This window comes from Labeo rohita, chromosome 22 (assembly GCF_022985175.1).
Source record: "Labeo rohita strain BAU-BD-2019 chromosome 22, IGBB_LRoh.1.0, whole genome shotgun sequence".
In the NCBI taxonomy this organism is placed as follows: domain Eukaryota; kingdom Metazoa; phylum Chordata; class Actinopteri; order Cypriniformes; family Cyprinidae; genus Labeo; species Labeo rohita.
Window position 1 is genome coordinate 18497967 of NC_066890.1, and position 26814 is coordinate 18524780.

Here is a 26814-nt window from a genome sequence, read left to right on the forward strand (position 1 = left end):
TTCCGCACTCTAAAAACTGCTGGGTTAAAAACAACCTAGCGCTGGGTAAAATATGGACATACCCAGCGACTGGGTTGAATGTTTAACAAAAGCTTCTGGGTAAAACCCAACCGCTGGGTCAAAACAACCCATATGTCCATATTTTACCCAGCAGTTTTTAGAATGAGGTCCTCCAAGATGTAGACGAGTTTGTTTCTTCATCAGATTTGGAGAAATGTAGCATTACATGACTTGCTCACCAGTGGATCCTTTGCAGTAAATGGGTGCCGTCAGAATGAGAGTCCAAACACCTGATAAAAACAATTATCCACAAGTAATCCACACCACTCAATTAACATGCTGCATGTTTATAACTAACAAATTCAGTGTTAAGATGTTTAAACTGTCGCTTCTGGCCAAAATATGAGTCTGTAATCCATAATAACACTTCCCATAATTCCCACCACCCATAATGAGGGGAAAAAAAAAAAAAGTACATTTCCTGTGTTCCAAACACATCAAAACCCACAAACATATTTGTTTAGAATAGTTTTGGTTTGTAAATAGTGCTTAATCTATGCATATTTCTCTCCTTATTCAGACTAGATGACTTTTTCATTGGAGAAAGCAATATTATGGATAGAGGAAGCAATTATGTTCTTGTAAACATACAGCTTTTCACTTCTCAAGACATTAATTGCTGGACTGGATTGGTGTGGATTACTTGTGGATTATTGTGATGTTTTTATCTGCTGTTTGGACTCTCATTCTGATGGCACCCATTTGCAGAGGATCTATTGGTGAGCAAATGATGTGATGCTACATTTTTCCAAAACCTGATGAAGAAACAAACTCATCTACATCTTGGATGTAGTACATTTTAAGCAAATATTCAATTTTATTTTCTATATAAATATTTTGCTGTTTTATGTTTTACTCACAAAATGATCCTCCTATTTGGAAGATTCCAACATTTTGAAAACTGGTTTAGCTAACAAAAATGAATGCATCTGTATGCCTTAATCTGCCTGCACATTTAATGAGACTCTCTGGAGGTCTACAGTTACCAACGTCCCACTTATTCAGACAGCTAATATTAAATTAGAGATGTTCCCGTCTGAGGTTCAGGTAAAGGTGCTGTGATGGTTCCTCTTACCTATCAATGTCACTCATGTTTTTGGCAGAACTCACACTTAAGTGATCTACCAGATGAGCTACAGGAATCACTCTGCAAGCATAAATCACAGGAATAATTTGGCAACCGCACAGAAAAAGTACAGTAGCCTAACATATCTCACTGAACTGACGTTTGCTTCTCTTACATTCAGACACTAGGACTATTGTATCGAAGCAAAAGTACTGACCCAGCAGCGCTTATAGACAGTGACCAGAGGCGGCGTAGTTGAGGAGCTGCAGTAGTGATGCGAGTTGGAGGCGCGCTTTTCTGAACACAGGAAGCTGGCGCTTTAAGAAGACGCGCTGCTGCCGCGGACGGGAGGCAGGCCGGTGTTTTTCCACAACTGATGTCTAATGGTCACCCATGTTGAGAGACAAAGGTCAGAAAAAAAAGCTCATAAACTAAATTTACCGCTGCCGCTGTTATTCAGCACCGAGACGCGGCACAATACAGAAGGGACAAGAACATTTCAAAGGAATTAAAGGAAATAAACATTAAAGGTAACCTTATTTCCCATGTTTGCTCTTTGGATTTAGTATAATGCACTGATGCGAGAATACTTATGCTTAATTTTAATTTTTACTTAATTTAGTGTGTTTTCAGAATCTTTTGAGATCTTTTCCCTCAGTATGACTTTAAATTCAATAGCTTGTCTAAGTTGTCATACATGCTGAAAAGAGATCCAGGAAGCACTTTAACAGCTTATTAGAATATTTTTTTTTTGTCTTTATGATTGTTAAGCTCATATTTGAAATGCTTTAGTATTATATATGGAATAATTAAGATAATAGTTTTATTCAGTTTTTATGATTTATTATAATTTGACAGCCTTTTAAACCCGTGGTCGATATCTTCTGCTCAATGCGTTTGTGTTGATGCTGTCACTTGTCACTGAGTTTCTAACACTCCCACTCTAGACAAATATAACCGAGTGCTGACTGCATGGAGTTAAGAATAGACAGCTTGACGTCCCTCGATGAAAACCTGTCACTGAGGGTTTTAAAAACACGGGTTTAACCTGAGATTTTCACATCAACAGCCTCAAGCGGATGAAATAACGCATAAACTGACGTGACGTTACAAGTGAACATTTTACGCACACGAAGATGCGACTAGGTGCAGCCCGAGCGGTGCGTCAACAACCTGTTGCATGCGTTCTTAAGAAAAACGGTAACATCTTGCGAAAGTTTGTAATACGGACGCGCCTCTTCAAAGTGATCGGATGTTGGTTAGTGACGTTTCTCTTGCACGCGTCTTTGGCGACGGTTCGCATAAGGACGCGTTTTTGCGTTCAAAAGCGAAACGAATTGGAACTGAAACCAGCGTGAATGGCGTTTAAAAAGCGTCTAAATGCGGAAACGTTCTCTGATGTGTTTTTCCGCCTTTTCCATGTAAACACGCGTTGGATGTACTACTGAGACGCTTCTCGGAATGTTGTCAGCGTCTTGCTGCAAGTTCCTCGCTTCTAAAAACGCCATGGAGACACCTGCTCCTAACAAGATTCTTTGAACTCGACACGCTGCATTAAATAAGCGACGCCAAGCAACGAGATGCTACGAACCGGCCAAAATCCGCTAGCTTTTCGTTTGAACCAGCAGCATCCTAATAGAGATGTGAACTGACAGTGTAACTCTGTAAAGTGGTCTCTCGCAAACAGGTTCACCTCATCTAGTAGCCTACATAGGGTTATGCGGAAGTCAGACAGCTCACTTGCAGTCCCTGCTCAAACAAACACAATACAGGATAGGCTACAGAGTTTAGGTTTCTATGCACATGCCAGCTTGCATACCTAACACTCTGATAAGGGTAACAGCCAGAATGTGTTTGGGACATATGCCATTTTCTTAGTGAGCACAAAAACAGCTAAACAGTTATTCATTGTGTTGTCTCATGTCAGTGTGTCATAAAAACAGAACTGCAAATATGAGTCTATCAGCTGCTTTTAAATTGATGTCAATAAAAAAGTAAGACGTGTTAACAAAGGCAATACTGAGTCATGACTGCCAACAAACAGCTCTGCCCAGAATTTAGTTTAGACTTTGAACTCTTCCAGCATGTTTTTTTTCTTTTTCTTCTTTAATCTAGTAGTTTCTCTGTTTCTTTTCAATATAAATTTTGAGTCAATTTTCACATAGAGCAGACTGAATTAAAACAAAAATATATCCAGTGCATTCTTCTAAAAATCACAAGTCAACAATATAAACAAGAGGACGGATAGCAGAACAGCGTAGGCTCTGAATGTAGTTAACTGAACCGGTTCACCTTTAAATATTGTCTCTGTACCATAATTTGGCACCCATAAAATGCATTTTGCATGTAATGGAATTTTTTTGTGACCCTGGACCACAAAGCTGTTCGTAAGTAGCATGGGTATATTTGTAGCAGTAGCCGATTTTTATATATATATTTTTTTTGTGCCGAAAATCATTAGGCTATTAAGTAAAGATCTTGTTCCATGAAGATATTTTGTACATTTTTGATTAGCAATATGCAGTGCTAAGATATTCATTTGGACAGCTTTTTCATGATTTAGATTTTTTTGCACCCTCAGATTTCAGTTTTTCAAACAGTTGTGTCTCAGCCAAATATTTTCCTATTCTAGCAACCTTACATTAATAGAAAGCTTATTTATTCAATTTTCAGATGATGTCTAAATCTCAATTAAAAAAAAAAAAAAAAAAAACGACCCTTATGACTGGTTTTGTGGTCAAGTGTCACATTTATTTATTTATTTCGCAGTAAATTATGTGTCTTCAGCTTTCCACTTGTTCTTTTGGTCTGGCGACAAATATTCCACTTGAATAAGCATGACATTTGTGGAATCGTAAATATACAACGGTAAAAGTTCTTGGTGGACACCGGAGACGTATGACAGAAATCTGATCTGGTCTGGCTGCTGTATACTGACGAGTCAAAACAACTGACTTAATTTATGGCATAAACCTCCAGAGAATAAATTATGTTTTTTTGTGTTTCAATTACAGGACAACTCAAAATAGACATTATTGCTTAGGACACCACATTAATGCTTAGGATAATAAACAATACTGTACTCTTGAAATAGATAAAATCCTTCTTTTTGTAGTAACAACGTCAACATGGGACTCTGGACCACAAAACCAGTCTTAAGTAGAACAGGTATATTTGTAGCAATGGCAAACAATCATTGTATAGGTCAAAATTACCATAAATATATCAAAAACAAAAATTTATTAGTAAAATGCATTGCAGATTTTCAAATAGTTCTCTTTTCTTTGTTCTTTGGATTTGTTCTTTGTAACGTGTACTGAAAGCCAAGGGTTTTACAAATGGGTCAAAGGACCCCCATTGGACCACAAGTGAGTACATTGGGATATATGTGACCCGGGACCACAAAACCAGCCATAAGGGTCAATTTTCTGAAATTGAGATTTATATATCATTTGAAGGATAGGAATATATTGGGCCGAGATACAACTATTTGAAAATCTGGAAAGAGGCCTTGACATCAAAAAGTTTAAAGACCATTGTAGGACCACCTTGTCAACTGTCCCACCGTGACCATATCCCTGCAGCATGATGCAAATGCAAACATCTCAAACATCCAGTGATACAGTTTGGTTCGCCAAGGTTAGGCAGTGCATGAGAGCACAATAAATCACGTCATAGATTATGCACAAGTGGATCAAACTCTGCTGTCAAACACTTGACTTTAATGTTCATGACTTCAGTTTCATGCATCATTGCTACATTGTGAGGTTTACGTAAACGGCTAAGAGCACGCTTTTAACACTCCGGATTCCGTTTATGTGGTGGAACGAGTGCGGAAAGGAAGGAATTTAATGTGAGAGCACTCAGGAAATGTACATGGTTCTAAAATAGGGATGGTTATGTAACGAGCCAAGTGCCTCGTGCCGGATCCAGACCTGAAGTCTCACTCTATAGCTGGGACTATGGAGCAATCCTGCCATTCCTGTCACTCAGCTGAGATGACCCAACAAATCCCTGACAGCCACAGGCTATGTGACCTATAGATGTGGAAGAAAAAAACAATCACTTGCAATTAGGAGCTTCTTGGAGGTGATTGATTCAGGAGTGAAGCTGCTCCTCCTTCCACTGAAGGAGACTTGAGAGTCTCGACCAGCTATGTGCGATTCAGGTCTATTGTTTCTGCTTGGGAATCAAACAGACTTAGTCAGTGTCCCAAAGTAGGCTGTCCTGTGTCACAATTTTCACAGCATTCCAACACTGTGCGCTAAAATGGCATAAAATGCCAGCGGATCCTTTGTTCTGTTTTTGTGAACAAATTGCCTGTTCCAAAATTCATAGAAATGGTCCTGTGAGCACAAATCGCCATTGTCCCTTTATCAGGGCTTTGCTGCCAAATGCAAAAGACTGAGGGAAACAAGTCGTACAATAGCCTTTTGTTACTCAACACATTTAGCCCTATGCAAATGCGCTGGGCCTTGTTTTGCTTCACTACTGACCGGAATCTAAGTCAGACTTGTCAGTCAGTCAAATATTGTGCTCTGTCTTCAAACCACTTTGCAAAAAAACACAAAACTATGCTTTGACTACTTGTCAAAGTATGTTAAGCAAAGCTACTTGTCTTGAAAGGAAAAACTATAAATGGCAAGAGGCATGACAAAAGCCTGGAAACCATCAGCTGTTCAAGTAAAACGCAACAGAGGTGTGGATTGCCATCCACATGCTCTTGTTTGTCGCATCTGCGGCTCGGGTTGCCACAAGTGGATGCCACACATGCAAAGATAAATAGTTTCAGATAGACCTCTGATGCTACTGGGGAGTGGAAATTTACCATCGAGCCGACCATCGCTCAGGTTATCCGCTGCTCCGAAGCTGCGACCAATCTACTGATTGCTTTTAATTGTCTTAGTCTGTGGGCGGGTCGTGGTGTCACCTCGGCTTACACTGAGCCCTGGAGAGATTGGGGCTGTGCGGTCAGAGGTATGGTGTCTGCTGAGAGAACGACATAGACCAATTGGATTCAGCCATGAAGGAATTGTAAGTGAAAGCAGCGCATTAACTTGACGGAATGTTTGTGTTTGTGGATAATGAGGAAGGGGTCAAATTTGAGGAATAAAGTTAAAGATGAGACTTTAATAGTGTTTGCCATGCCAGATATTAGAAACTTAGATCAGAAATATCTGAAATGTTGGTTAAATTATTGCCAACTTCTGGGAAAAAACGGTATTGCAGTTTGAATCCGTTCAACAAGGCACCTACCAGTTGCATTTTTTAACCCAGTTGTTTGCTTTCTTTGACTCACAGCCAGTAAAGTTTGTCACCACAGTGTTTTGAATGGAAATGGAAAGTGTCTGGAGGATTTCGCTCTAGTTATGTAACAGAACGTGTTGGAGTTGTAGCAAGCTCCTAAGCCTTTGAAACACACAGATTTAACCTACCCAAAGAGGATGAATGGAATTTCTTGAAAATTTTTAGACCTTTTTAATAGTCTTGTATTGGCAAGTAAAAAATTCTGTGCTTAAGCTGAAAATATAAGAGAGAATCATTAGTAAAATGGCAACTAGTAGATGTCTTTCAATGTATCAACCTCCAGAAGATCAATTTGAATGAACTTAAGACATACAAACGTCATTGAACTGGTATTCTGAGAACTGCTACAGATTATATTCTGAGTCCTGGCATGCCGCCACACTAGTTAGCATGTTTATCAAGTCGTATGTTTAGTAAAGCTACGGAAAAGAGAATATACGTGTATTTATTGATTGTCAAACACACCGTAGATTTTTCCCTCCTCTTCTTCCGTCTCCTTGAGAGCAGGGAAAAAAGCAGGCTTGTGTTGAAGAAACTGGCCTCACAGTGGGGCTATAGTTTGTTCAAGCGTTGCCAAGCTGTAAGGGAGTCTGGAATGGGTAGGGATGTTGGAGCTGACTTTGGTATCTTACTCTCTGGGATTCATCTTAGGGGCTCCATGGCAAGTTTGGCTCGTGCTTTAAAACAGAAGACGCCAAGCCTGACATAATTACTTCATCCTTGAATAGAATCCTGACAGCGTAAACACTGTGTTACTTAAAGGTACATGGGCAAGATAAACACATACCAGTTCTGCATCAAACCGCGGTGAATGAGTTGAGGAGTTTTTATTAAATCGGATTTAATTTGAGCATTTGGATTTCCTTGTGGGCCAAGTGTGACGTCTTTCATGTTAGTAAAACAAGTATTTTATCCATTGGGAAATGAATGAATTATGAAAATGGTCTCTAAAGGGAAAAAATGATTTTCTTACATTTTCTTTTGCTTTGTTTTCCAGTACAATCAAGTACAATATGTATGAATTTACATTGACAAAACAACTAAATAGGTTTATAGTGTACCAATCATTTAAAACAAAACCTGTGTATTAATCAAGTAAAGAGGGTCCATTTTGATGTTATGCTGACTTTAAACTAGTTGGTGTGAAATGCTGATGCATGCTCATTTGCTATGTGGTTGTCTGTTAGCATCATTTTATGTTGACTACAGACACACTTCACAAGCAACAAAAGAAAGCAATGAATCTTATCAGGTTTACAACTAGGTTTATTATACTGTTAGTCACAGCTAAGATATTGTACCAAGAATCATGATACTTGCTTGCAATGGTGTCGTACATGGCAATTTCCTGTGTTCAAACCACATAAAGGTACCGTTAGTTTTAATCACGTTAACCATCATGTTATCTTCTCATGTGAACCTTTCCCCCACCTGAAAAAGCTTCTCTTCCAAATGCACAGTTAATGCTTGACCTGATTCTAAATGATTTAGAAAACTAAACGTGATCTTTTCAACATCTGAACCTCTGGCTGTTGGGGTTAAGTCAAGAGTTCTGACCCTTTGTTTTCTTTTTAGCATGGCCCAGAAGGAAAAACTTCAGTGTCTAAAGGACTTCCACAAAGACATTCTGAAACCCTCTCCGGGAAAGAGCCCAGGCACGAGGCCGGAGGATGAAGCCGAGGGGAAACACCCCCAAAGAGAAAAGTGGGCTAGCAAGCTTGACTTTCTTCTATCAGTCGCCGGGGGCTTCGTTGGTTTAGGCAACGTTTGGCGGTTCCCGTACCTCTGCTACAAGAATGGCGGAGGTGAGCATATTTGTTGATACTTTTGGACTTTGACCACCGATGTAACGGTTATAAAAACTTCATTTCTTGACCTCATTTCTTGAATCTCCAAAGGACATCAATTAGATAAATTAACCCAGAAATTCTGTCATAATTTACTCACCATCATGTTGTTTCAAACCCAAATGATAATCTTTGTTCTGTAGGAGATACGTAGATGTTTAGAAGCTGCTTCTTGAGAGAATGATTAAACTTCAAAAACACCATAAAAGCACCATAACACCACAACACGTTAAAAAAGCACCATAAAGTTTGTCAAAGCCATATGACAACTTTTCTCAAGTCATGCATCATAAATTTTGATGTCTCATGACCAGTCACAATGCATTTTCAATAAAATGTACAAGCAAATACGATTTGAGAGTGGATAATAATATATTTTGGTTTTATGGACTACTTTATGGTGCTTTTATTGGAGGTTTGACAGTATACATCACTTTCTATTGTACATTATGAAAAATCTTCTCTGTTTCACAGAAAGTAAAACAAAATCATTTTTTTTTAAAGGCTTAATTATTAATACACTTTTAGATCAATAGCTCAGATACGCATTAAAGATATTCCATTACAAGATCTTCTAAAAAATAACTTTTAGATTTTCAAACTCTCAAACTCTTATAATTTTCATTTTGGAAATGTCCAACAGTCGCCAGCATGTGATTATCATAACACTTATTATCTTTACAAGAACAGAACTACAAAAAGAGAATGAGAGCAAGTGTCAAAACCTTACACTCTACTGGATGAACTCAATGAGGACTATGAGTTAAACACTAATCCAGCAGTTAACAGGATATAATAATTGACAGAATTAAGTGAATCTTCTCTTGGCTCCACATAGGTGCTTTTCTCATCCCATACTTCATTTTCCTGTTCGGTGGAGGACTGCCTGTGTTCTTCCTGGAGGTGGCACTCGGTCAGTTCACCTCTGAGGGAGGAATCACCTGTTGGGAGAAACTTTGCCCCATTTTTACAGGTGAGTTTCTTTATCAAGTATTTCCTTTACCAGAGAATAAAATGGAATATAATGGCCATCAATGGAGAGCAGTGCTTTTTGCTGCAAGTTGGTGTAGTTACGGTATCTACCAGCAGGGGCAAATGGGGCCATGCCAACCACTCTGACCCCCTTGGTAAGGACACAGAGTGGGAGGTGTGTCACAGATACCACCAGCTGTATCTGAAGATAGGCTGTGTGAGACATACATGTTTCATGTTAAGTGTCTGATAGGAAATACATATCTCTTTTAATGCCAGAGTTGAAAAAAACATGTGTTTACCAAAATAGCAGTTTTCTTCCTAGCCTCTGAGAGCCACTAATAAATTTGCTATTAAATTGAACACTTCTATTTGCAAAATACTGACGTGCACCAAGAGTGATATGTGTTAGGCTGTTTCTACATGGACAAACATGTCTTTGCCACATGTTGAATTGTCTCTGTCACTGTTGGGGTATTTTAATGTCAGCACTCTGTTAATTGCAGCCTGTCTTATTACTACTCTAGGGACTTGTAGTAGTTTCATTTTCAGCCTGGCTAGTAGCAGAGACAAGGTCACATCAGCAGCTGTCAATTAATATGTTGGCTAAGAAAGGCAGCTGCTCATGAACAGGAGCTTGTATGACTGGACATCTCTTTATTGGGTGTGGTGTAGTGGCTAAAGCTAGATCTAGCAATTGGGAGGTTGCTGGTTCGAGCCCCACAAAGAGCAATCCCCATTGTACCCTTAAAAAGGAATTGAAACCCAGACTAAATGACTACTTTCAAAAAAGGAACAGATTTCCACCAAAGTATCTCTTATATAACAAAGGATAGATCAAATCTAACAAAAATGTCTTCTGACCACATGTTCATTACTTATTTAAACAGAGTTTACCAATTACATGCAAACTGCTGAATTACCCATATCCCTCTGCCAGCGAATGAGGTGACAGCTTTGGTCTGTTTTGCTTTCCAGTCAACCTGGCCAACATTGATTTACACAGTTCAAACTCTGAACCAATGTCTTGCATCACTTACCTCCAGCTCTGGACAAGTTTATTCCATGTTTACACAGAATGCACAAGAAGGTTGCATAGAAGTTTGTCATTTATTTATCCATTCTCATGCTCCACTGGAGCACAACTCCTTTCATTGCATTCATTAAGGTTGTAATAACAAATCGCAAACACTTTGCACAACTACCATGTGCTTAATGTCACTATTCCTCTCTTTGCACAGGTATCGGCTATGCATCCATAGTGATCGTTTCCCTGCTGAACATCTACTACATTGTGATTCTGGCCTGGGGCTTGTACTACCTGTTCCAGTGCTTTCAGCCAGAGCTTCCCTGGGCAAGCTGCAACAACAAATGGAACACAGAAAATTGTGTGGAGGATACCCTCCGCAAGAACAAGACACTCTGGGCGGCTGCAAACGCCACTAACTTCACTTCCCCCGTCACTGAGTTCTGGGAGTAAGTACTTGTTACTTGCGTACAATTTTGTTACGTACTTTGAAATCAGTCCAAATCCAGCTATCAGCATTTAGTTGAGAAGAAGTTGTAGGGTTATGAACCAAAGACATTGCCTTATTTATCTGTACAGTTGTCCTCAATCACTCCCAAAGACTCTGAAGCTCCTTCACCCTCTTATCCCAAAGTAATCCTGCAGACTTCGGTTAGCTTGCTTAGGTCTGTTTTGACTAAACCTGGTAGAACATTGAGTCGAGAGAAGCAGTCCCAATAGTGCTAATGCTTTATAAAACAAAGGATCTTAGCCAGGGATGGGCAACTTCATCCCTGGAAGGCCACTGTCCTAAAGAACTTAGCTCCATCCACCTGCTGGTAGTTTTCAAAACATTTTGAAGACTTAGGTTAGATTTTACAGGTGTGTTTGATTAGTGCAGGACTGTAGCCCTCCAGAACCAGAGTTTTCCATCTCTGGTTTAGATCTCCAGACTGCCTTCTGAAGACCAATATTTCAACAGAGTTTAGCTCCACCCCTAATTAAACACACCTTAAGGTCTTCAAGAAACTTTCAAGAAGGTGTGATGGAGCGGGTCAAAGCCCCTCTAGGTGCAGGAGTACACACCTGATCTAGGCAAAGGCTAGAGGTGGAATAGAGTATAACTCTATTCCAGGGATATGTGCCACATATCCTGAACTCTTGGTTGATTATCCCAAAACTTGTTTACTCAAGGTATTCTGGTGCCAAAACCCCAAGTGCAAGGAGGTTCAGTCAACCCAGAGTATGTTCATGATGAACAACAAGATAACCTATTCTGCAGAACGTTATGTTTAGATCATAAGCTGCTATGGCTGCTTACATACTTTGAAAGTTATGTCCACTTTAGGATGTCCACTTTTTATCCATGCTTCTGGAGGGCTACCGCCCTGCAGAGTTTAGCTCCAAGCCTAATCAAACACACCTGAGCTACTGAATCAAGGTGTTCAAAGTCACTTGAAAATTACAAGCAGGTGTGGAGCAGGGTTGGAACTGAAATCTGCAAAAAGGTAGACCTCCAGAAGCGAGTTAGCTACACCTGATCGATGATGACTGGCTTGTTGTTTTGATTTGTACATAAACACTCATTCATCATAGCAGACTGAATAGCTTCTCTGATTATTTGTATGGTAGCTCCTTAAAAACCCTTAAGGGCTTGAGAGTGTCTTACCAGGAAACATTCTTTCCACCACAGGCGAAATGTCCTCAGCATCTCAGATGGTATCGAGCAGGTGGGTCATATTAAATGGGACCTGGCTCTGTGTCTGCTCGCTGTGTGGGTCATCTGTTTCTTCTGCATCTGGAAAGGTGTGAAGTCAACTGGGAAGGTGAGCTTGGTTACATTACATGAATTCTTTCAACTTCAGTCAGTTAATTTAAGAACTACTAATAATACTTCTTACAATGTCATTGGAGTTATAAGTAGCCAGAGAGATTTGAATGCTACCTTGAATGCCAGTGTTGTCAATATAAACATAGTAGTGGTTCCCTGGTTATTAGCAGCAATAGCAACTATAGCACACCTCCTTCCTAACAGAGACTGTAAAGTCAATCAGCAGACACCACCTCTTGGCTTGGGCACACATTCCCCTCGAGCATGCAGTTGTGAATCTTATCATGGCTCTTGCCAAGACACTGTCACAGTACGTTGCTGTATAGCAACTGCTTCAAGGCAGATTTCTTTATGTTGCCCTAAAAACAAATACTCTTTAAAAGTTTGTCTTGAAAACATTTGACTGAGCTGCTTTAAAGGTAGCAGATGAAAGATTAATTTTATTGTAGTTTTCGGCATTGTGGTCAGCATAACATTTTTAGCCTAGCCAAACATTACATGATGGGAGGAAAACAGCTGAGCAAAAAGTATATCCACTAAAGCCAATGTAAACCGTCAGTGAAGTTAAGCTGTAAATTGCATGTTAGCTTTGAAAATGGTATTGACAGAATGTTATCTCAGAATGCTGGAAAGTATGACAAATCTTTTAAATACCCTGTGAAAAAACTCTGCCTTAGTTTTGTAAATTGTCAAATCACCAAGTCTGTGGGTTTTCATACAGCCATAGCATTGAATTAAACCTCTGTGTTCTTGGCTTTTCTGCTTAGGTTGTGTACGTCACGGCAACATTCCCATTTGTCATGTTAATTGTCCTGCTTGTACGGGGTGTCACTCTTCCTGGGGCAGCCGAGGGCATCAAATTTTATCTGTATCCAAATGTGACTCGCCTTGCAGACCCAGAGGTAAGATCTCACGGCTATTTCCATCAAAAGGCTTTACAATATCACCTACCCACCAAAACCTGATTCCACACCACTTTGGTCTCTATGGCTGTCAAGCTTGCTGAAAAGACCAACATAGTTGGTTCCTAGAATATGTTGCGTTTTGAATGCTGGTAACCAGCAAGACTACCTTGGTCAACTAGCAGCAACAGAAAGACCAACTGTAGGTCGACTATGCTAGTCCACCAGGTAGACGAGCTACTAAATCAGCACTAACCAATATAAATCAGCCACCTAAGATAGACTTTTCAGCAGGAAAAGTGCTGTTTACATTTGTCGACATAATGTACACCACTGACCCTCTGCAACTTAAAACCAGAATAAACTTCGGATGTACAGTTTACAGAGAGAAACCCAAGATATGCAAAAGAGTCGACATAAATAACGCTCATGATGGCCTCAGTCAGAAAGCTACAAATCTAAACATGACATGTAGTTGTTGAAACAATTTATATTAGTTCTTCATGATGTATACAGTTCTGAAGGACCTACAAGAGGCTAAACACATGCAAATATTTGAGTTTGCTCAATTCATGTTGTCAGTCAGTAAATTGTTTGGCGTCTTGTGTCTAGGTGTGGATTGATGCGGGGACACAGATTTTCTTCTCTTACGCCATCTGTCTAGGAGCCATGACGTCATTGGGAAGCTACAACAAGTACAAATACAACTGCTACAGGTGTGTTTCAATGTCCCGGGGGCGGGAGGGGGGCCTTAGTCCAGTGAACTGGCAAAGTGGGAACGTAGGGTACCTTTATGTTAATTAACAAACTCCATGACATATGTGTGACATAGGGACTGTTTGCTGCTGGGAGGCCTGAACAGCGCTACCAGTTTTGTGTCTGGCTTCGCAATATTTTCCGTCCTGGGCTTCATGGCACAAGAGCAAGGGGTGGACATAGCCGATGTGGCAGAGTCAGGTACGAGGGTCAAGCAGCAGTGATGGTGGGCACTGCTGCTGCAAATAACAACACGAAAACGTTTGGTCAACCCTGTAGTGAAAACAGCGGCAAAAATCGTCGACCGTAAACAATTCGGAGCCAGGAAAACTAGTTCCAGGACCTAGGACTAAATTTGGAACCTTCGCTGTCATTCATCAGATAAAAACCAAAGTGAGTTAGAAATGTAGACGGTCTCTCGGGTGGGAAGTGGAATTCACTTGGAAACGACTGTAGAACTGTACGGAGAGCGTGTTCTTGGAGCCACTGGGAACATTAAGTCCTAGTCCACTAATGGCGAAGACTGCTGTTCAAGACAGTTTCCACTGGTGACCCTAATCAAGAAGCATCTTGTGCCAAGTTCAGGATAGAGGCAATTTACAAGCTTTTGGAGATTCTGGGTTTAAGTCCTCAAGAACTCTTTGAAATTTGACTAAGATCGCCAAATCAGTTCCTAATGGTTCCTTTTCTACCCTGGACACACTGCATGGCCAAAAGTATGTTGACACTTTCGTCTATTTAATGGGTTTGGCTATTTCAGCTACATTATGTACTCACAAGCAGGTGCCTACAATGAAGTCTTCTTAAGACAGAATAGTTCACTGAGACTTTTGTGGAAGAACCTGAGATTTGAACACCATTGAGCACCTTTTGAATGTACTGAAACGTCGACTATGAGCCAGACCTCAGTCATCCATTATTGTGTTTGAATGGGAGCAAATCCTTGTTCAAATATCGACTGCAACGTCTTCCCGGAAGAGTGGAAGCTTGCTGTTAATGCTCATGGTTTTGAAAACAAGTGTTCAACAAGTGCATATGGGCGAGATGTTCTGGTGTCTATATACTTTTGACCATCTAGTGCATATCAGAAGTTTCTCAAAATGGCCCTTAGTCTTTCATGCTGCTTTAAGACTTGTGCTTCAGGTTCACTTTCAGTAAGTCTCATGGTGAAAGAGACCAGTTGATGTAACGACTGCTTTTTCCAAATGTCTAGTCTTCTGCAGTGTTCATGCTTTGGCCCTCCTCTGTGGAGACTCTGGTCTGAGTATGTCTGGCTCAAGCGAGGTGCACCAAATATACATCTTTATCACTTTGTTTATAAGACACAAACCTAAACTTTACTTGAACTTCCGTGAACATCAGCAGAATTACGGCTGTATAGAGCCACAGGATCCTTATCAGGGAGTCTTTCAGGATGATTTGGTTGGATCCATTTCTAAACATTACAAATGCCAAGAAGCTAGAAGGAGCTTTTTGCAGAAGAGAAGTCAATTTTGGGGCGGTCAGTCACACATGCTTCAACCTGACTCTGCGGAAAGTGCTATTCATTGTACTTTGACATTATGCTATGTTGGTTGTTGTTTCAATTGGTTCTTTGGATTTATTCTATGTGCATTGTGCTTGTTTTTGCATTTAACCTCTTTTGAACAGATTGAATCCTACATTTTTTATGTTCTAGTAATGTAAGCAAATGAAGGTGTGGAGGTTGGAGGTTGTTCTTTGTAGTGTTGAATATGTAACCTGTAGCGGAAATATCACACCGCTCATGAAACATTTTCTAGATTTCGAAGCTAACCTCAAGATGCACCGAAGCAGTCCTTGGACTTGCAACGAACCACTGGCAGTAATTTTGCCTGGCTTGATCGCTTTGTCATGTAGATTCTCGCTCCATTTTTCTTTCATGTCTCCTTTTGGTCTGTGCCGCTGACGAAACGCGCCACACCGGCATAGATCAAAGTGTGCAAATTGCTAGCCTTGCTAATTGTACTCTCTCCACTTCCCCACCCCCTCTGTTCTCTTCCCAATAGGTCCTGGCTTGGCCTTCATTGCTTACCCTAAAGCCGTGACTATGATGCCACTTCCTACATTTTGGGCAATTCTTTTCTTCATAATGCTTCTGCTGTTGGGCCTCGACAGTCAGGTGAGTATCAAATGAAAAACTGTTCTGCTGAACAGCTTGAGTACCGCTAGTTTACAGATGGACCTTGTAGAAAAGAATTTTTGAAAATTAAATGGCTGATGGCTAAAGCTTCTTAGTTAACATTTAAAGCGCAGTGTGTTAAATACAATTAAATTACATGTTCACACTTTTTCAAAATGTAAAGAACATACAGTTTTAATTAAAAACAAACATATTTGTAATTTAAAATTTTGTTTTGCATATGTTTTAGTATTCCCCCCCCTAATTTCTAAACTTTTATGCTCTGTAAGTCCAGCATCAGATCAGTATAGCAAATTAAGCCACAGTACACAAGAAAACATAGTAACAAGGAAAGAAAAAAAAAAAAAGTACAGCAGTCCTGTACTATCATATTTCTTGGTCCGAGTGAAATTGAACACTGCTAAATCAGTGTCTACATCCAGAGGGTCCACTAAACTAGGGTGGTGCTTGGACTGTTAAATTAAGTATCTAAAATAATATTCATGCAGCTGTGCTGGATAACATTAAAGGCGGCTCTATGTACAGTACTACTTACAGTAATAGATATCTGTCACTACAGTATGTCACAACATTATAGATCAATTAATCTGATGCTAAACTTTGTTTCCTGTGCTGACCTATTTTCTATTGAAACAGGAACATGGACGGGGATATCATATTTTTCTAAACTAGCCAATAGCCTTTTAGGCTATGACAACAAATGTTGGTATTGAGGAAGGGACATGCTCATAGTAGACATAATTTTTATTGGACAAAATTTGTAAAGTGTATCTCCTAAAGTTGTATTTGTTGTGCACTAGCCTCAAAGCTAATAGTCATGAACAAAAACTCAGTAGTTTTTTTATTTCAAAACATGTTTAAGTATTACGTAAGCTTTCTTCAATTTCATTATATGCTGTATAATATCCTGTCACAATATGAAATATTTGCCTTTTCAGCTTGCAGTTTCAGCAAACAAGAAACTGGTTTGTGCTAAAAGTGCTTCTTTTGTTTTCCCAGTTTGTCGAAGTGGAAGGGCAGATCACATCCCTAGTGGATCTGTATCCATCCTTCCTAAGGAAGGGTTACCGGCGTGAAATCTTCATAGCTATAGTCTGTTTTATTAGCTACCTGTTGGGACTTACCATGGTCACCGAGGTAAATACAACAGTTCAATACTCCCTTATGTAGTATTTCCCTTCCAAATTCATACTAATTCTAGTCTTTACCACTTTGCCAACAAATTGGACCAGCTGGTTCCTCCTGGCTAAATAAAGAGCGTATCAAATGTAGCTTAGTTGAATGGTCAGGCACCATATGTTTTCCTTTTAGGATTTTAGTGACATTGTCATTTGATAGTATGTGGCCTTCAACCAAACCTTCAGTTCCTGTAATCAAGAACACCAGACTCATGCCAGATCTACTGCCCAAGCTCTCTCCCATAAGGAAGAGGCCTCTACTCCCTGCAGTGCCTTATCGCTCCCAGTTCCATGTCTTTTTATGGATGTCCTGACCTGCTTCGAGCAATGAGAATTCCACAGAGGAATCACACTGCTATACTAGGAGATCCGGCCTGGTCCGACAATGCACATCTAAGATTCTTTTGGCCCCCTTCAAATCTCAGCCCCTGATTGCTAAGCCCCCGTAACAGTGACAAAGTGGGAATGCTATTCTGTGGCTTGAGCCACACAGTGTCCCATTTTTTTCCATGACATAATGTCTTATGTCACCCCTGAATGCATTGTGCAACAAATGCTTTTGTTACCAAAAGAAAACTAGTCAAGTGTTTAGCCAACCCTTGCTCATAACAGTCCTCTATTGTTTCGGCCTTGCAATTACAGCATGTAACGATAGCCTACTCACTTTTTCAATCGTTTTTGTGTCTGTTTTTCAGGGTGGCATGTATGTGTTTCAACTCTTTGACTACTATGCAGCCAGTGGCGTGTGCCTTTTATGGGTTGCATTCTTTGAATGTATTGCTGTAGCCTGGGTTTATGGTGAGTATAAGTAGTAAACAGAAAAATGTGACTTCTATTCATAACTGTGTAATGGAGCAGGCACTTTTCATGAATAGGGTACAAATTGATGTGCCAATACTTTACAACAACAAACCCTGTTTTGTTTTCAACAGTAAAAATGCAAGATTTAGTACATTGCATTTGGAGTTCATCCCTGTTACTGCATGATTTCACTGTAATAACAAATAGTAATCCTTATAACTATAGCATACCCCTCTGAGTATTTTAGGTTAAATCTGCATCTCCGTTTCGGCATGATTTTCTGCAACTTACAAAAAATAATCTTTGAAGTTGTTATACCAATTTACAGTACAATCTCATTACTGCTTACTTAGTTTTGTCTTACTTAGTTATAAATAATAATCTTTGAAATTGCTATACCAATTTACCAATTTACAGCACAATCTCATTACTGCTTACTTAATTTTGTCACAGAATTTGAATGTTGACTTTATTCGTTAAGCCATTCCACCCTGTTACCAAAATTACTGTAAGAAAAACGAAGATAAAGCAAATATGCATCTTTTACTTATTGGAAATATGAGTTGATCAGTAGCTACAAATCAACGTGTGACCCCTAACTAGCTCACCCCTGTTGAGTAACAGAGTAATTTAGGCTAAATCTGCTACCCTGTTACTGCATGATTTTCTGCCTATTACTAATAATAATCTTTAAAATTGTTGTACCAATTTATCCATTTACAGCACAGTCTCATTACTGCTTATTTAGTTTTGTCACAGAATTTGAATGTTGACTTCATTTGTTAAGCCATTCCACCCTGATACCAAAATTATTGTAAGAAAAACTAAGTTGAAGCAAATATGCATCTTTTACTTATTGGAAATATGAGTTTATCAGTAACTAAAAATCAGTGCATGACCCCTAACTAGCTCACCCCCACTGAGTAACAGAGTAATTTGGCTGAATCTGCAACCCTGTTACTCCTTGATTTCATTTATTAATCCATTCCACCCTGTTACTAAAATTATTTTAAGAAAAAAAAAGATTGAGCAAATACATATCTTTTGTTTATTGGAAATATGAGTTTATAAAGAACTACAAATCAGCATGTGACCCCTAACTAGCTTGTCCCTGCTGAGCAACAGAGTAATTCAGGATAAATCTCCAAACCTGTTACGGCATGATTTTCTGCTTATTACTACTAATAATAATCTTTAAAATTGTGATACCAAAGAAGTAAAATACATTTGGACCCATTTACAGCACAAGCCCATTACTGCCTACTTAGTTTTGGCACAGAATTTAAATGTTGACTTCATTCATTAAGCGATTCCACCCTGTTACCAAAACTATTGTAAGAAAAAAAAAGTTAAAGCAAATATGTATCTTTTACTTATTGAGTTTATCAGTAACTAAAAATCAACGCATGACCCCTAACTAGCTCACAGAGTAACAGAGTAATTTGGCTAAATCTGCAACCCTGTTACTGCACGATTTTCTGGCTATTACTAATAATAATCTTTAAAGTTGTTATACCAAAGAAGTAAAAGACATTTGGACCCTTTCACAGCATGATCTCATGCCACTGTATCAATTATTTTTTCCACACAAATTTATTGTTGACTTTTAAGTCATTCAACCCTGTTACCACAATTTTATTTATTGATTTATTATTTATTTATTTATAGGAAATGAGTTTTTCATAATTTTACCCTTAACTAGCCAGCTAATGTAGGTAAAATCTCCAACCTTGTTACTTGCAACCCCATTACCCTTTTTTATTATATTAGAACTTTTTAATTATAATTTAATTTAATTAATAAAACTTAAATTAATAAAACTGGACCCTTACCCTATTGATGGAAAGTGCCAGCAGCAGTGTTGGGGAAAAATACATTTAAAAGTTATGCATTATAAAATTAAGTTACTCCCTGAAAAAGTAACTGTGTGTAACTTTTTGTCACCAAGGCTGGGCTTTGCTTATTTGTTTTTTTATAACATAAAATCAAAAAGTTCTATTTTTGGCAACTCTCACACCAAAAATTAAAAAGTGTAATTAAGTTTCAGGCTGAAGGAAGTGCCTGTGCACCTCAATCCTGATTTCTCTCAACACAGCAATTTAAAAGTAATGCATTACTAGTTACTTGGAAAAAAAGTAATCTGATTACTTAACTCATGTTACTTGTAATGCGTTACCCCCAAAACTGGCCAGCAGGCAAGCCAGTAACTGAGTTCTCTTTTATTTTTTTTTGGGAGATGCATGACTTACAAAGCCCTTATTGCTTAAATTATTATGAAAGGAATGATTGTGAAATATTCTCAGGTGAAGTTCTTAAACAAACTATGGGTCAGTTAGAAAGATTTAGTGCCCAAATCAGGGTTTCTGCTTTACGATTTAACCTAGTTCTGAAAGCGTACATAACGTCTTTTTCCCTACTGTCATGACCTTGATTTCTAAATCTAAATGTGTCATGAATATGTCAGTGCATGCCAACTTCTTTTGTTAACTGAGCTGCTGCTGAGATGGCTTAAACTTTGCATGCAGGTAGATTCAGGTTAAAACACTGATATTCTTTGCCATGGGGGATTTTGCTGATAACATACTGCACTGTTTGCACAATACAGTTTAAAAAAAAAATGTTACAGCACAACAGTTTGTAATCATTTTTTCCAGCCAACCCCAAACAAATGAAAGAACTGCTAATGTAATTCATCTTAAACAATGCAATAACAGTGTTCCAGTCTATGCGCACTGTAGTATTAAGTGATAACACATTTGTTCTCTTCACAGGCGCTGATAATTTCTATGATGCGATTGAAGAGATGATTGGTTACAGACCAAATCCCTGGATGAAGTGGAGCTGGACTGTAGTCACACCTTTTCTGTGTGTGGTAAGTTCTTTTTAGGTGAAGAAAGAGTCCCTAAAACAGGTTTAATTAGTAGTTTGCATATAGATACACCGTGTTCATAAAAAACAGTGAGAAGTGATTGTCCACAGATTTTCTTAGGCCCGCTACTCAGTATGTTTCCTAAAATCACACATTGAGGTCATATGAAAAGAGTATTTTACACAGTTCAATTTGAGATTGTGTGCTTTTCTACCCTCCCCCATGGCTACACATGTAAATGCCGCTTTTCCGCTTTGGATTTGCTGCAAAAATCCGGCTCCCATCTCACTATAAGAGAGCTCCAGATGGGGTGACCATCTGCCTGGCCAACAGAATGAATGGAAGGAGCTAAGGACAAGTGCAGGATTAGTTTCCATGAGATCATGAATGTTTGTTTTTTTTTTTGTGTGTGTGTGTACATCATAGGACTATAGGGGTGAAAAAAACCTTCTGTATGTAGAGCTTTTGAAGACTGAAGAGACTTTTATTAAAAGAAAAAAATTAAATGGATCTTTTGCAGTGGATTGACTTGCTCAATCAGTAGTACATTTTTTTAAAAGGGTGAAGCACACCTAGAAAAGCCTAGGTCATAATTTAACAAATAAAATTAAATTAAATTAAAAAAAAAATATATATATATATATATTAACTATTATTATTATTGTTGTTGTTGCTGTTGTCAGATTTATTAAAATAGAAAATCAATGTTATTAAGCATTATTATTAAATTGTACAGATTGATTAAATTATAACTACATAATAATAATAATAATAAACAATTATATGCATAAATTAATCAATTTATTTATTATTATTAAAATGTTTTTATCATCATCATGTATCATTATTAACAAACAAATAACAAAATAACCCATGCTTGTATTATTGAATAAATATTGAATAAACAACAATCTATTTATTTATAAATAATAATAATTTTATTATTATTATTATTATTATTATTATTAATAAACAGCAAATACCTATAATAATATATTATTTTATCATGTAATAAATAAAGTAGTATAATATAATAATAATGTAGTATTGCTAAAATTACAAACTAAATTAAAATTATAAATAATATGCTATTTATTTGTTTTTAAATTAATGTCAACATTCAAAATTAAAAATAAATTAACTACTACTACTACATTTTATCGTTAAATAGCAAAAATATAATGTGCAAATAAATAAAGTATTTATTAATAATTAACTAAATTAAAAATAATTTGAATAAACCACGCTGTTTAATTATATTTAATAGTACATATCAATTATTATTATTATTAGCAAATATCTATAATAATGTTATAATTTTTTCATGTATTAAATAAATAAACAGTAAAAGTATGTATTATTGATTTAAATTAGAAACGACTAAATTAAAATGATAAATAATGCTATTTTGTTATTCATTTTTAAACAATCAACATTTATAATTACTAATAAATTTAACATAATTACTACTACTGCTTTGTTTTATTAATAAATCGCAAAAATAAAATGTTTTATTCAATAAATAAATAAATAGAAAAAATATATGTATCAATAATTAACTAAAGTAATTTTAATAAACCATGCAATTTATTTATATTTAATAACACAGAATGGGTGTACACTCGTGACACTCGTGTATTGGACGTTTGATTGCAATGTGCTGTGGTGACCTCTCCTTTGTCTTCTGCTGCAGGGATGCTTTGTCTTCTCATTGGTCAAGTACACACCATTGAGATACAACAAAGTCTACGAATACCCGGATTGGTCCATTGGAGTCGGCTGGACCCTCGCCCTCGCGTCCATGATCTGCATCCCAATGGTGGTTGTGATCAAAATCATTCAATCAGATGGACCCCTCATCGAGGTGAGTCGGTCGTACCAACGACAAACAGACGTTTCGCCAATGAACAAGCCATTAACGTCATTTTACGTTTCCCTCCAGAGGATCAAAGCGGTGGCGGCACCCGTGAGGGGAGGAGCCAGTTCTTGCCCTCAAGAGTACCAGCCCAAATCCAACGAGCTGGCGCAGCCGCTTGACCCCAACTGGAACGGAGGCTTGATGAAGCCCACCCACACCATCGTAGAAACTATGATGTGAACGCTCTCTGTGAGAGGATTCAATGACCTGCTTTTCCATTACATATATATATATATGTGATTCTATATACATATATTAAAAAATATACTCTGTAACTTTTGACATAGTCGTAGGACCAGGTTTACATTGCTACGCATCTGCACTAGGAGTCCTTGTTTTTGTTTTTTTCTACAGAGGAAGTTACATTTTTCTGTCTGTATTTTTAATATTTTTATCATAATACTATTATATTACTATTTTGTCGCTGTTATTAGACAGAGAACAGATCGCAAACAGCAGTATCCTAAACGTAGAACCACGCCCGTTCTATTTTTGTAACGTTGTACATATCAAAATCAAACTAAGCTATGTTTATTTTTTGGAGAATTGAGAATCATGGGAAAAAAAAAACAACAACAAAAAACACAAAGGGCTCCGTAAACGTGAATCGTGTACGAAAATCTAAAAAAAACACCCTTGTTATCGCCCAACGTGAAATGGTCGTCTTTTGAGGATAGTGGTCGTTATGCATTATTTTAGAGCTTTAAGTGTGTCCCAAAAAACTGTTTAGACTGGAGATTGTGCTGTCTGGAAAAATCGAGCCGTTAGCACTGCTTGTTTTCAATGCACTATACCACTAAGGACACTACATTCTCCATATTGTTGCACCATTTAAATGGATAATTTGCGCAAAAAAGAAACGAAAATCATCATTTACTCACTGTCATGTTGTTCTAAACCTGTACGGCTTTCGCTTTTCCATGAAACGGGGGTGAAGAGTGATTCAACGTTTTGTATCCATACGATGAAAGTCACTGGGGTCCAAAACATTGGACTGTTTACGTCTAACTAAAAATGAAAAGCTTTTGATGTGTTTTGGCATTCATTGACATGACAATGGCGTTTTGGGGGCTTGAAAATGCTAACTTTTGAAAACAGGGTTTAGAGTTCAAGTTATTGATAACAATACCATTATTGGCGCCGACAGACTTGTGGGCAGCCCGTTGCACTACACTGTAAAAAACAATTTGTTGAGTCAACTTAAAATGATTTGTAACCTGGCTGCCTTAAAATTTTAAGTTCAGCCAACTCATGTTAAATTATACTACATGACAACTTAGATATTTGAGTTGAATCCACTTAAATTATTAAGGCAGCTTGGTTACTTACCCATCTGTTAAGTTTAGCAAACACAAATATCTAAGTTGTTACTTAGTACAACTTAACATTTCAAGTTGAATAAACTTATTTTAGTTGACTGAACTTAAAATTTTAAGGCAGCAGGGTAACAAATTATATTAAGCTGACTCAACAAATTGTGTTTTTTAGTTTTTACAGTGTACGAGCGTCCCAAGTTCGAATCCCCACTTGAGGACGTTTCCTGATCCCACCCCCCCATCTCTCGTATCCTAATAAAAAAAATCCTAATTTAAAAAAAAATACCATTATCGCCTCTGTGTAAACTACAAAAACGTTTATTCGCGAAGACGGTTGACGTTGTACATCACGTGTTGAGTTTGTAAGCGCGTAGTTGCTTTACAACGTGACATCTCCAACTACTGGCCTGGCATGGATAATACTGATTTTTTTTTGTAGTTTTCCACAGATATGTGTGAATGGGATCATTTTGACGACATTGTTGTTTGTACTTTAAAAAACGCAATGGAAAATCTCTTCAGTTTAAGTAAACTGTCATGTAAACGTACCGTAATTAAATGAATGTAAACGTATCTCAAACAGTCTCAACAGAAAGAAACATCGTGAGAGTGAGTAAATAAAAGAACTTTAGTTTTTGCATGAACGGTCACTTTAAGTCTAACTGTTTTGTAAACTTTCCGACGTTGCGAGTTGGAAACGCCACACAACTTTGAAAATAAGCGTCACACTAATTCTTAGCAGTCTCTTCCCTCTTCGAAAGATGCGTTCACAGAGAACGACTTTTGTAGCAAATATGTCCATTTTATTAACGAATTTAACGGAAAAATAAGATTTGCAAATTTTGAGTTTGCGCTTAGTGCCGTTTATAAGTCGCCCTCATTGATTCAAACTCACCAAACACGTTCTATTTTGGAGTGTCGGAATGTGAAGCTGCCTGATTTTAAAACCACGTAGATTCAGGGTAGTTTCGTACGTTTGTTTTTCATTTGTATCAGATCTGTTTGTTTTTATTTCCAATCACATTTGCCTTTTGTATTCAAAAATATCACTGTATTCGACTGTTCTGTTCAGCAACTACCCACAACTGTTAATCAAAAAAAAAGCTTGCTGCGAACTGTTATGTGCAATATTTTGTAGAATGATATGCATTGTTCCTGTCTTCACCTGTCTTTCAGAAAGTTGGTACTTGGAAGTGTGGAATTACGTATGATTTTTAAGCTGTTGTAATATTTCAGAAACAATGAACAGGGGCCAATGTAAGCTGCCGTACATGGTATGCTGAATTAACACCAAAAACTCAATGCAGATCTACTTACTGTGACGATTTGTACTTTTTTAATTAGAAAGTAAAGTTTAAATCTAAGGATTATGCCAATGTTATGGATTAAATTTTATTGGGTCTAATACGATTTTTTTTTTTTGGACTTGGCCAAGTTAAAACTCTAGCCAATCGCAAAGGGAGGTGCTCGATTGATCTCAACAGCTTCTACCTTGTTACCTTTGGGATGCTATTTTGCAGAAAAGTTGATAGAGGCACAATTTTTTTAGCAATACAGATATTATTGTGCAGTCTCAGGGTGTGTTTTAACAACAGAGATTGGTTTCCCGCTGTTGCGCGTCTCTTTAAACCCTTCCATTTTTGAAGAACAGCTAGAGGGGGCAGTGTTTATAAATGCAAGAGAGAACCTTTTTAAAGTAATGATTAGAAATGTTTTATTTTTTTATTTCGAGGATATCTGTAAGTAAAAAAGCAAGTGTATCGATAAAGATTTTACATCATACCCAAAAAAAAAAAAAACAGGAAAAAAAAAAAAGGAAAAATGGAAAAAAGTTTTTATCTCTTAATAAACATTTATCTTTTAAAAACCCTTCTGCTTGTGGTGAACATTTTTAACATTTAGAATATGTATAAAGTATAATTTTACCATTTTACCTTCTCTCCAGTGTTTTGTTCTGTTTAGTTATATAACGTGAGGTAATGTTTTGTTTGGCTTTAATTTTGAGTGTAAACTCTCCATGTGTTTTTATCCTGAACTCAGCATCTTGCACCACGGTAAATATTGATTTTTTGGCTGCTTACTATGACCTACAAACAAAAATAAACACAGTGCACAGGCATACTGCTGGTGAATGGAAGGAATGATTAATTGTTAGGGGACTGTTTGTTCTTAGAGGAACAAATGATCTCAAGATGACAAAAACAGATTTATCTGGGCTTTTCTGGATGGCATTATTTTAGTTATGTTTTGCCGCATGATTCTAATCATTCCTCTACAATGACAATGAAAAATTTTTTTGTTTTTATCTTTTTCATCGTTAAACAGGATTAATATCCTGTGACAATCCTGTTAAAATGCCAGAACAAGAACATCCACAGAAACACCTCAGTCAAACTCATCTGCCACAGTGATGCTCAAACTATATTTGGTAAAAACACTGCAGATAGAATCCAGCTACATTCATATTCCTCAGGATCTTCCTCCAATTACTTTAGCAGAAACAAACCAAAACAAAATACTGATCTATCTGTCCATCCATTAATCTATTCATCTGAATACTTATTTGAAATATATATATTATCTATCCATCCAACAATCCAAATATCCATCCATCTGAATATCTATCCATCCAACAATCCAAATATTTATCCATATGAACATTTATTCATCCACCCATCTCAATATCTATTCATCCATTCAAATATCTATCCTCTATTATCTAAATTTTTACAGTACTGTGCAAAAGTCTTAGGCCACTAGTATTTTCATCAGCTAAAAATGGTTTAAAGTCAGTTAAAGTCAGTCTGTTGCTGTAGTGTGTCAG

The 26814-nt window shown here is 37.6% G+C and overlaps 1 protein-coding gene across 2 annotated transcripts; it reads left to right on the plus strand.

Moving 5' to 3' along the window:
- The first annotated feature begins 1454 nt into the window (after positions 1-1454).
- Positions 1455-25859, plus strand: slc6a6b (solute carrier family 6 member 6b). 2 transcript variants are annotated; one of them, XM_051095093.1, is made up of 14 exons: positions 1455-1656; positions 8009-8238; positions 9119-9253; positions 10494-10728; positions 11952-12084; positions 12857-12991; positions 13604-13707; positions 13824-13948; positions 15775-15887; positions 16908-17045; positions 17782-17884; positions 20659-20759; positions 22450-22620; positions 22699-25859. In XM_051095093.1, exons 2-14 carry the CDS (start codon positions 8010-8012, stop codon positions 22852-22854), a joined length of 1878 nt encoding a protein of 625 aa, XP_050951050.1. In that variant the 5' UTR covers positions 1455-1656; position 8009; the 3' UTR covers positions 22855-25859. The 2 variants fall into 2 exon arrangements, with proteins under 2 accessions (XP_050951050.1, XP_050951049.1); XM_051095092.1 differs by lacking the exon at positions 1455-1656 and adding an exon at positions 6024-6160.
- Positions 25860-26814: the final 955 nt, after the last annotated feature.

What these genes read in the sequence shown, in the direction of transcription:
- slc6a6b (XM_051095092.1), top strand. An exon ending in AGCCGATGTGGCAGAGTCAG is followed by an intron (nt 13,949 to 15,774) that starts GTACGAGGGTCA and finishes TCTTCCCAATAG; the next exon opens with GTCCTGGCTTGGCCTTCATT. An exon ending in TGCTGTAGCCTGGGTTTATG is followed by an intron (nt 17,885 to 20,658) that starts GTGAGTATAAGT and finishes TTCTCTTCACAG; the next exon opens with GCGCTGATAATTTCTATGAT.